The sequence below is a fragment of the Eretmochelys imbricata genome, chromosome 2, assembly GCF_965152235.1.
Source record: "Eretmochelys imbricata isolate rEreImb1 chromosome 2, rEreImb1.hap1, whole genome shotgun sequence".
Taxonomy (NCBI): domain Eukaryota; kingdom Metazoa; phylum Chordata; order Testudines; family Cheloniidae; genus Eretmochelys; species Eretmochelys imbricata.
This window is the reverse complement of record NC_135573.1, coordinates 64,459,341-64,471,623: the sequence shown is the minus strand read 5'-3', so window position 1 is coordinate 64,471,623 and position 12,283 is coordinate 64,459,341. Positions and strand designations below refer to the sequence as shown.

The 12,283-nt window shown below is 42.0% G+C and overlaps 1 protein-coding gene across 1 annotated transcript in view; it reads left to right on the top strand.

The window, feature by feature from the left end:
* CLVS1 (clavesin 1) overlaps nucleotides 1–12,283 on the top strand; it is a 134,806-nt gene that overhangs the window by 107,247 nt on the left and 15,276 nt on the right. Inside the window, exons 3-4 of the mRNA XM_077808987.1 lie at nucleotides 405–515; nucleotides 2,120–2,355. Of these exons, the coding sequence (XP_077665113.1) occupies nucleotides 405–515; nucleotides 2,120–2,355 (347 nt within the window). The remainder of the gene's footprint in view (nucleotides 1–404; nucleotides 516–2,119; nucleotides 2,356–12,283) is intronic.

Sequence of the window (12,283 nt, the reverse complement as noted above, 5' to 3'; positions counted from 1 at the left end):
GGAATTTGCAGTTCAGCTACATAACACAATAAGGAGTTAAAATTAGTCCCCCCAAGGGATTTTCAGGAAACAAGCTGTGTTCATCACCCCTGCTGCATTTCCCTTCTCGGCAAGCTGCAGTGTGCTGGAGTGGAGTCAGAAGAAATTTGGGCAGAGATCTTGATATCTGCTTTCTTTAAGCACTAGAAACCAAGGTGTAACTGCACGGAGGGAAATGGGATAGTGGCTCCTTAAAACAGTGCATCTGTTTCTGCACTACCCATCCCCCCACCACAAGCAGACTGCTGATTAAATGGTGTATTAGATAGTAAGATGCAAACTTGTTCCTCTGACTTTAGTCCTGCTGGCTGCCTGACTAATTTGGTGCATCTGTTAATTGCCTTCCCTTTCTTTCTTCTCTACAGGACAGCTTTCCTGCTCGTTTTGGGGGAGTCCATTTTGTCAACCAGCCCTGGTACATTCATGCCCTGTACACGCTAATCAAACCGTTCCTCAAAGACAAGACAAGAAAAAGGGTAATTAGAGGGGGAGAATACCTGTGAAGCTTCAGACCCAGAATGGCTTGCATAACTCTCTACTTTCTTTGCTTTATTCTTTTTTCTCTGGGTTTTTGGGGTTTTTTTTTTGGAATGGGCCTCTGAGAACTGCAGCTATGACTGAAGCCTCAGCTGGAGTTTGGAATTAGCCTAGATTTAATCAATAATTCAGCAGAAGTAGGTTATTTTCAGAATTCAAGTCAGGGCCCAGAGAACCTTTGATTACTTACAAAGAACAGGCGCTATCCTATTATACAGTGGATAAGGCATGCCTATGGACGGAGCCTATGAGCTATGATAGTGGAGGACAGGCACAGTCTCCCATTGAAGCCACCCATATGAAAAAGCTCCCATAGAGCTAGACCTCTGCCCAGTGAGATACCATCAACTCCAAGGAACTTGCCAGTTTTGCTTCTTCAGCACGTTGCCTTTCTTAACTCCCACTGGTATCCACAAAAACTTCCACTTCTCTACATCAGCTCACACAGCAGGAAGAGAAGCAGGTCTTTGCTGAAGAGATGTACCTGGATTAGTGGACCTCACTGTCCTTGTCCACTTTTATCCTGAAGTCCATAGTCACGAGAATGGATCTCAGAAAGGCACCAAAATCTGGCCTGGGCTCCATCTGAGGAGTATTGAACAGACTGAGGAGTCCTTCCGTGTGAAAACATGTCCGGATTAAAGAGTGGAAGGATAATTGGAGCTGGGCAGTGTTCAAATAAAACCATAAATTACTAGAAGCTTTGTGTGGTTCAGTGTTTTGTTACAAATTCAGAAACTGAGGATAAATTCAAAGAAAATTGTTCAGGTACATGGACTTGGGTCAGTTTATAAATGTGTTGAAACAGCACAAAATTAGCAATTTGTGCAATTTTGATGAAAAATCAGTCAAAACGCCATGTTTTGTTTGAACCCAAAACAACTCACTTGACTGGAGAGAATGTGGATGCAAATGCAGGAAAATGTTCACACATGACCCTTTGCACACCAAAACTACTGAGTTTTGAACAGCTCTGAAAATACATAGGTCTAGATTTTGGTGCCTATCTGAAAAAGACAGTGATTCTGTCACTGAGCTGGACTCCACGTTTAATTGCTACTGTACCAGTTTCAGCTCATTGCCTTTATGTTCAAGGTCTTCATGATCTTGTTCTAGTTTATATCTCTGATCTTGTCTCCTCTTGCTCCCTATGCTCCTTTACAGACCTCTCACCTTTCCCATCCCTTTATTATCTCCCCTTCTCTCTTCTTCATGCTCTCTCTCTTGTGGCACCCAATAATAGAACCATATCCCACTTCTTCAGAGCCTGCTTTAGAACCCACTTCCAGGAATCTTTCCTCCCTTCCCTCAAAAATAATTCCACAACCCACTTTCCCTGGTTTTATATGATATCTTATGGGAATGGCAGGGAACATCTCTAGTACCATATTTTCAGCATTGACTTCAATGACAGCAGAGTTAAGCTAACGCTGAGTGCTTTTGAAAAGCCCCACCCATAAATTGCAGAGCAAATTCACTGCTCTAAATTATAATGCTTTATGAAATAAGGAACTGACTGTGCCTTTGTTTTATTTTGTTTCAGATCTTTCTCCATGGCAACAATCTGAACAGTCTTCACCAGCTAATACACCCTGAATGCCTGCCCTCTGAATTTGGAGGTATGCTTCCTCCTTATGACATGGGAACCTGGGCTCGGACATTACTTGGTCCTGACTACAGTGATGAAAATGAATACACTCACACTTCCTACAACGCGATGCACGTGAAGCACTCATCCTCCAACCTAGAGAGGGGGTGCTCACCGAAACACATGACAAGGTGAGAACTGGCCATGAGTGCAAATTCTGTCCTGTTGTTTCACATGATAGGTTTTGTATTTAGTCATCACCAGTCTAATGGTTGGACTAACCCAATTTAGTAAGAGGCAGGAGCTCATTTTGCTGAAGCTGAAAGTAAGGGGCACTTTAGCCTGAAGAGTGATTACTACATAGCAGTGAAAGGCCAGTGTCTTGGCAGTACCATAATTACTTCTCTGATTACAAATGACTGTGAACAAAAACAAGTTGAAATTAATGAAATTCATTGTATTCAATGAAAAAATATCACAATGGAATGCCGTTTCCATGACATAATATACAGGATTATTTCTGTTCTGTTTTACATTCACATATTGATTTGGTACATGCTGAGCACACTTGTCAATGATAGATTTTAGCTCCCTGTAATGTACTACTGGTAGTTGGTGTATAACAAGCACCGTAGCCCTCTAAAAACTGAGTAGTCTCCTTCAAGTGCCTATGCAGTCACTACCCATTATCTGTTCAGCTAGTAAAGCTGGTCTCTTAAGCCTATAGGAAGACCTTTACTTTTGGATCTGATGATTGTGCATAGTGCTTCCAAAGCTTAAAATGGTAGTTTTTAAATCCACGAAGCTCACTAATTTGTACTAATTGACTGGTGGGGGACCCAGTACAGAATAGTGAGGTTTGTGGATTTCTGAGTGTCATTGCTGGATGACACCACACTCTTGAGGTCTGCTCTACAGTACACAGACCTATACTGCTGTAGCTACAGTAGAACCTCAGAGTTACGAACACCTCAGGAATGGAGCTTGTTCGTAACTCTGAAATGTTCCTAACTCTGAACAAAATGTTATGGTTATTTCAAAAGTTTACAACTGAACATTGAATTAATACAGCTTTGAAATGTTTCTATGCAGAAGAAAAATGCTGCTTTTAACCATCTTAATTTAAATGAAACAAACACAAAACAGTTTCTTTACCTTGTCAAATCTCTTTTTAAAACTTTCCCTTTATTTTTTCAGTAGTTTATGTTTAACACAGTACAGTACTGTATTTGCTTTTTTTTTTTTTTTTTTTTTTGGTTTCTGCTGTTGTGCTGCCTGATTGTGTACTTCCAGTTCCAAGTAACGAGTGTCGTTGACCAGTCAGTTCATAACTCTGAGATTCTACTGTACATCACTCAGGGTGTGAAAAATCCACACCCCTGAGCAAAGTAGTTAAATTGATCCAACCTCCCAGGTAGACAGTGCTATCTCGGCGAGAGAGCTTCTCCTGCTGACATAGCTACCGCCTCTTGCAGAGTTGGATTAACTATGCTGACAGGAGAGCTCTCTCCTGTCAGCTTAGAGCATCTTCATTAAAGTTTTAAGTGTAGACTTGCCCTAAGAAAAACTCAAGGATGGAGGGATATGCTGGCCCCTGGGGAATGTGATATCATCTCCGCTGGTCTCACCAGCTGTGCAGCAGCACAATCTCTCTGCTCGGTTTTGTTCAATATCTTCATAAATGATCTGGAGGATGGTGTGGATTGCACTCTCAGCAAATTTGCGGATGATACTAAACTGGGAGGAGTGGTAGATACGCTGGAGGGGAGGGATAGGACACAGAAGGACCTAGACAAATTGGAGGATTGGGCCAAAAGAAATCTGATGAGGTTCAATAAGGGTAAGTGCAGGGTCCTGCACTTAGGACGGAAGAATCCAATGCACCGCTACAGACTAGAACCCGAATGGCTAGGCAGCAGTTCTGCGGAAAAGGACCTAGGGGTGACAGTGGATGAGAAGCTGGATATGAGTCAGCAGTGTGCCCTTGTTGCCAAGAAGGCCAATGGCATTTTGGGATGTATAAGTAGGGGCATAGCGAGCAGATCGAGGGACGTGATCGTTCCCCTCTATTCGACATTGGTGAGGCCTCATCTGGAGTACTGTGTCCAGTTTTGGGCCCCACACTACAACAAGGATGTGGATAAACTGGAGAGAGTCCAGCGAAGGGCAACAAAAATGATTAGGGGTCTAGAACACATGACTTATGAGGAGAGGCTGAGGGAGCTGGGATTGTTTAGCCTGCAGAAGAGAAGAATGAGGGGGGATTTGATAGCTGCTTTCAACTACCTGAAAGGGGGTTCCAAAGAGGATGGCTCTAGACTGTTCTCAATGGTAGCAGTTGACAGAACGAGGAGTAATAGTCTCAAGTTGCAGTGGGGGAGGTTTAGGTTGGATATTAGGAAAAACTTTTTCACTATGAGGGTGGTGAAACACTGGAATGCGTTACCTAGGGAGGTGGTAGAATCTCCTTCCTTAGAGGTTTTTAAGGTCAGGCTTGACAAAGCCCTGGCTGGGATGATTTAACTGGGAATTGGTCCTGCTTCGAGCAGGGGGTTGGACTAGATGACCTTCTGGGGTCCCTTCCAACCCTGATATTCTATGATTCTATGATTCTATTCCACTAAACTGCAACCCACTACTTTGTTTTCAATGAAGATTGCATCTATGCTTACCTCACTGGTGACACTTGAGGCGTTTAGGACTCACAGACCTGAATCACTCTGTGTGACAGGGATAGGACCTCTTTTTGTAACAGTGGAATCCAGCCTGACAGGACTGACAAGCCAAAATGACATGGAATTAATTACAGCTCTGGAGGGGGAAAAAGCATTTTTTTAAAGCTTCCCACATAAGAGAGATTCCACATTCTTATTCTGCAAATTTAGGCCCTGATCCTGTAAAGCAGTAGTGGGCAACCTGTGGCCCGTTGCTTCCCGCAGCTCCTATTGGCCGGGAATGGTGAACCACGGTCACTGGAAGTTGCAGCGGGCCGTGCCTGTGGATGGTCAATGTCAGCAAAATGTCTCACAGCCCACAATCAGATTACCCTGATGGGCCGCAAATTGCCCACCACTGCTGTAACGATTTATACACATACACATGCTTTGACTGGCTTCAGTGAAACGTCTCACAGCATACAAAGTTAACCGCATCTGTAAGCCTTTGTGGAACCAGGGCCTTAGCATGCAGATAACTGGCTGCTTATCCACCAAAGCCTGGCACTAGTCATTAGTGTATTTTTAGGAGTAAGTGATTTCTTGATCTTAAATCTCCCTTTTTTCATACAATACAAATGAGTTTTTCCCCTTAACATCATTTAATCACTCTTTTTTTCTCTCCTCTCAGAGAAGATCTGCTTCTCCACAAGCATCATAAAATCTTGTCTCTTAACTCAAGCATAATTTTGTTTAGAATTTATCAGATGACCAACACCTGGTGTGTGCTTAGAGAGTAGCTTAAAAATATACATATATCTGACACTTTTAGTCAAATTCTCACCTGCACATATCAAACTACATAACACCAGAGATAAGAAAATACCCCAGGAAGTCTAGGATGATGGCAAATGATACAGGTACAATGAAGAAGGAACAGGTACATGCGCTGCCTCAGAGATGCAAAACTGAGCCGAGTTTTGGAATACTAATTAGCAATGAGACCACAACACTACCTCCCTCCCCCATCCTCAGCAGGTTTTTTCCAGTACCATGAAACTGCTGGACAAGATCTGTTCTTGTAAACAATTTCATGTTTATTTTAGCAAATGTCAGTCTGTGTAAATGAGGAAAACATTCTAAAAAACAGCACAGAAAATAGTTCTTGAGCCTAGGAATTAAAATGATTTTGAAAGCAGTTTCACGACCTGGAAAATATTATAGTGTGAACAGGGTCTTACTCAAACCATCTGCTGTTTCCTTTTGGTCCAACCAAGGACCTGAGCGGAAATCAACCACTCACACTGAGAAAAAATCATAACAAATGGAAATGATAGCCCCAGCCTCTGAAATTATCTCATACCATGGAAAAATACCAGAGCCCTTATACTGAGTAACAGATGGAAAACACAGCAAAACTGCTGATGACTCCAGATAATGAGTGTAATAGCCAGAACAGCAGCAGCAACAACAAAATCCATTCAGATTTGATCTGTTTACTAAGATTCAGTTCAATGAAGTTTTGAAATAGACAAGGTAATAAAACGTGAAAACTAGCATTAATATAGTAATGGCAAGATCAACTCATTCTCAAAGTGTGGTTACGTTGGTTTTAGATTGTTTATATGGGTGAGAACTGGGGTCAGTCATCTCTCTTTGGGAGAGCATTCCGGTCTAGGTCCAGCTCCTGTGAAAGTTCTGCCTCCAGTGATGGCAAGCCTGTTTGGTTGAGCAATGTAGCTCTTGTGGGAGATCATGATTATGGAGGGAGAAGTTCTCTCTCGCCTAATGAGGGCCAATGCCACACAGAGTTTTGAATATCAAGATATGGGCCCTGAGTTGGACTCTATTCAATAGGCAGTCAGTACGAGACCAGAGCACCAGACTGAAGTCCTCATGGAGATCTTCGTTGTTTAATCAATGAGCTGCTGCATTTTGTACCAGTTGGAGTTTTTTTCTGGCCATGTAGCTTCACAGTTAGATATAATGGGTTGAACTAATTAAGCCTAGGGGGTCAGGAATGCCCAACATGCCAGTTACAGATGGAAATGACTGCCCATAGCTATTTGGACTTCCGTTAGCAGTGAGTGCAAAAGGATCTCCAAGCTGAAGACTGAGTTAGCAATCAGGGTGGATGTTACAGAGGAAGGTAATTCTTTGAAGATCTTCCCTTTTCCCAAGAGTGCCACCTTAGTCTTGCTTGGATTCAGCAGCAGTATGTATTCTGCCCTTACTATCATGTGAATCTCTTTCATTTCCAATACCTGCCTCTCTATTATACTGCCGTCGCCTATCAACAGCTGGGTCTTGGATCACGTCTTCCTCTGAGCTAGATCCTTGGCAAAGGAGATGGAAGGGGAATCCCTGACTTGTGGTAGACTGGGACACAATTTGTCAGCTAACTGCTCCTCCCCCACTCTCTCTGTTGCCCATGTCAGCACAAGCACAACCCCTTGGAACTTGCCTTAATCAAGACAGGTCTGAAAAGCCAATACCACTTACAAATAAACTGTTGAGAAATGAAATTTAACAAAACTACCCAGCCAAAACACTGTGTTATGACAGAGGTTAGGTTGAGAACACGTATGAGTGATTTAAGGGCAAAATACCATAGGCGCAGGACCTAGGAGTGCTCCATTTTATGCGGGGTCCCGGATGCCTGCTCCACGCCTGCTCCCAGCTGTGGCTCCAGCCTTGGCCCCCTTACCCTTGTCCAAGTCCCCCTCTCCCACAGACACTGCCCTGCTCGCGGCCACAGTTCTGGGGGGTGGGGTGGACAGGGATAAGGGGGCTGGCTTTCAGCACCCCCACTCTTAAAAGTGTTCCCGTGCCACTGCAAGGATGTTGCAATTATCCCAAAAATCAAACATTATAAACCGAGAATATTCAGAATTACAGTTACACTTGAAAGAAATCCAGACATGCTAACATGTGGAAATCCATGGTGTAGACACCAGAACATCCTTAACTCTGCCCTGCAGTGACCAAGGACCAGATTTTCAAAGGATTTATGTGCCTAAAAATGTAGTTAGATGCCTATTGGGATTTTTTAAAGCACTTCAATAGGTTAGCCATTGACATCAGTAGGAGTTAGGTGCCTAACCTAGTTAAGTGCTTTGAAATTCCAATAGGCCCCTTTAGGTGCCTAAATTCTTTTGATCATCTGGCCCTGAAAGATTATGATTAAGGCATTTTTAGGGTTTGTGACCCCAGATTAGATCAAACTGATTTTTAAGTACACATAAGATGTTTTTCATATTTTCTGCTCATGATTCAGTTTCTTAAAGGATCATTTTCAAGACAAATAACTGAATCTAATTAACAAATTTGCTTCTACTGTCTCAGAAAATTCCCGCAGTGCTCAAAGAGAAGGAGCTGTACGTTTAGGGAGGATAGATTTTATTTCCCATATCTAACGAAGACAACAAATACCTGCTTTAATAGAAAAAAAACAGTACTTAAGACAGCATAATAAACAAAGAAATATTTTTTGGAATATTTCTGAGCCTGAACTAGGGGCTCATTCTGGGCAGAGACATGCAGGGTTCCTATTTATTCAGACTGGCTCCTGATGGCTAGGTTGTGGAAGTCAGGTCTTTCACTGTTTTATTAGTTATTAACTCCAGTATGACCTTACTATCCCCCTTCTGTTTTTATGGGGCACGTTTGATGCTGGCTCACAGTCAGCACCTAGTTACTGCAGAAGCGCTAAAATACCATAACATAAAAATTAGGGCTGTCGATTAATCACAAAAAGAAAAGGAGTACTTCTGGCACCTTAGAGACTAACAAATTTATTTGAGCATAAGCTTTCATGACCTACAGCTCACTTTATCGGATGCATTCAGTGGAAAATACAGTGGGGAGATTTATATACATAGAGAACATAAAACAATGGGTGTTACCATACACACTGTAATGAGAGTGATCACTTACGATGAGCTATTACCAGCAGGAGAGCGGGGCGGGGGGGGGGACCTTTTGTAGTGATAATCAAGGTGGGCCATTTCCAGCAGTTAACAAGAACGTCTGAGGAACAGTGGGTGGGGGGGAATAAACATGAGGAAATAGTTTTACTTTGTGTAATGACCCATCCACTCCCAGTCTCTATTCAAGCCTAAATTAATTGTATCCAGTTTGCAAATTAATTCCAATTCAGCAGTCTCTCGCTGGAGTCTGTTTTTGAAGTTTTTTTTGTTGAAGAATTTTCGGTCTGTAATTCAGTGACCAGAGAGATTGAAGTGTTCTCTGACTGGTTTTTGAATGTTATAATTCTTGACATATAATTTGTGTCCATTGATTCTTTTACGTAGAGACTGTCCAGTTTGACCAATGTACGTGGCAGAGGGGCATTGCTGGCACATGATGGCATATATCACATTGGTGGATGTGCAGGTGAACGAGCCTCTGATAGCGTGGCTGATGTGATTAGGTCCTATGATGGTGTCCCCTGAATAGATATGTGGACACAGTTGGCATCGGGCTTTGTTGCAAAGATAGGTTCCTGGGTTAGTGGTTCTGTTGTGTGGTGTGTGGTTGCTGGTGAGTATTGGCTTCAGGTTGAGGGGCTGTCTGTAAGCAAGGACTGGCCTGTCTCCCAAGATCTGTGAGAGTGATGGGTCGTCCTTCAGGATAGGTTGTAGATCCTTGATAATGCGTTGGAGAGGTTTTAGTTGGGGGCTGAAGGTGATGGCTAGTGGCGTTCTGTTGTTTTCTTTGTTGGGCCTGTCCTGTAGTAGGTAACTTCTGGGTACTCTTCTGGCTCTGTCAATCTGTTTCTTCACTTCAGCAGGTGGGTATTTGTAGTTGTAAGAATGCTTGATAGAGATCTTGTAAGTGTTTGTCTCTGCCTGAGGGGTTGGAGCAAATGCGGTTGTATCACAGAGCTTAGCTGTAGACAATGGATCGTGCGGTGTGATCTGGGTGAAAGCTGGAGGCATGTAGGTAGGAATTGCGGTCAGTAGGTTTCTGGTATAGGGTGGTATTTGTGTGACTATCACTTACTAGCACCACAGTGTCCAGGAAGTGGATCTTTTGTGTGGACTGGTCCAGGCTGAGGTTGATGGTGGGATGGAAATTGTTGAAATCATGGTGGAATTCCTCAAGGGCTTCTTTTCCATGGGTCCAGATGATAAAGATGTCATCAATGTAGTGCAAGTAGAGTAGGGGCATTAGGGGACGACAGCTGAGGAAGCGTTGTTCTAAGTCAGCCATAAAAATGTTGGCATGTTGTGGGGCCATGCGGGTACCCATAGCAGTGCCGCTGATTTGAAGGTCCCCAAATGTGAAATAGTTATGGGTGAGGACAAAGTCACAAAGTTCAGCCACGAGGTTTGCCGTGACATTATCGGGGATACTGTTCCTGACGGGTTGTAGTCCATCTTTGTGTGGAATGTTGGTGTAGAGGGCTTCTACATCCATAGTGGCCAGGATGGTGTTTTCAGGAAGGTCACCGATGGATTGTAGTTTCCTCAGGAAGGCAGTGGTGTCTTGAAGATAGCTGGGAGTACTGGTACCATAGGGCCTGACGAGGGAGTCTACATTAATCACAGTTAACTCACACAATTATCTCAAAAAAATTAATCGCGATTCATCACAGTTTTAATTGCACTGTCAAACAATAGAATACCAATTGAAATTTATTAAATATTTTGATGTTTTTCTACATTTTCATATATATTGTATTCTGTATTGTAATTGAAATCAAAGTGTATATTTTTTTTGTTACAAATATGTGCACTGTGAAAATGATAAACAAAAGAAATAGTATTTTTTAATTCATCTCATGCAAGTACTGTAGTGCAATCTCTGTTGTGAAAGTGCAATTTAAAAATGTAGATGTTTTTTATTACATAACTGCAGTAAAAAAAACCAAAACAATGTAAAACTTCAGCGCCTACAAGTCCATTAGTCCTACTTCTTGTTCAGTCAATCGCTAAGACAAACAAGTTTGTTCACATTTACAGGAGATAATGCTGCCCTCTTCTTATTTACAGTGTCACCAGAAAGTGAGAACAGGTATTTGCACAGCACTTTTGTAGCTAGCATTGCAAGGTATTTACGTGCCAGATATGCTACACATTCGTATACCCCTTTGTGCTTCAGCCACCATTCCAGAGGACATGTTTTCATGCTGATGACGCTCGTTAAAAAATAATGTGTTAATTAAATTTGTGACTGAACTCCTTGGGGGAGAATTATATGTCCCCTGTTCTGTTTTACCCTCATTCTGCCATATATTTCATGTTATAGCAGTCTGGGATGATGACCCAGCACATTATTCATTTTAAGAACACTTTCACTGCAGATTTCACAAAATGCAAAGAAGCTACCAATGTGAGATTTCTAAAGATAGCTACAGTACTTGACCCAAGATTTAAGAATCTGAAGTGCCTTCCAAAACCTGAGAGGGATGAGGTGTGGAGCATGCTTTCAGAAGTCTTAAAAGAGCAACACTCTGATGTGGAAAATACAGAACCAGAACCACCTCAAAAGAAAATCAACTTTCTGCTGGTGGCTTCTGACTCATAGTGAAAATAAACATGCATTGGTCCACACTGCTTTCGATTGTTATCGAGCAGAACCTGTCATCAGCATGGATGCATGAAGGGACATATGAATCTTTAGCGCATCTGGCACGTAAATATCTTGCAACACTGGCTACAACAGTGCCATGAGAACACCTGTTCTCATTTTCAAGTGACATTGTAAACAAGAAGCAGGCAGCAGTATCTCCTTAAAATTGTAATCAAACTTGTTTGTCTGAGTGATTGGTTAAACAAGAAATAGGACTGAGTGGACTTGCAGGCTCTAAAATTATACAGTGTTTTATTTTTGAATGCAGATGGGGTTATTTTACTTAAGTCTACATTTGTAAGTTCAACTTTCATAATATTTCTTTGGCGTTTTTTACAGTGCAAATACTTGTAATCAAAAATAAATATAAAGTAAGCACTGTACACTTTGTATTCTGGGTTGTAATTGAAATCAATATATTTGAAAATGTAGAAAACATCCAAAAATATTTAAATAAATGGTATTCTGTTATTGTTTAGCAGTGTGATTAACAGTGCGGTTAATCAAGATTAATGTTTTTAATTGCTTGACAGCCCTAATAAAATCAGTAGGAAAATATGTGAAAGCTTCTGATTGCCCATGAACAGCAACTGCCTTGTTCCTCTCACCAACTGGAGGGATGCAAGGAGGGGAACAGATATTTCATATTAGTATTGAGTCAAAATAGTTCTATTCCTTGCGTTATAAACAACATATAAAATATTGGTGGAGGTGGCGCTTAGTTTTCACTATTCATATTTTGGGTTCAAAAATGAGGAAACTGCTTACTTCTTTGTGGCACTTCGTCCCTGTCAGTGGTTCATGATGAGTGAAACAGGTCATAATACCCAAGGAGGCGCCTGAGGGCATATTGTAAATGTACAAACAACGAGGAGTCCTTGTGGCACCT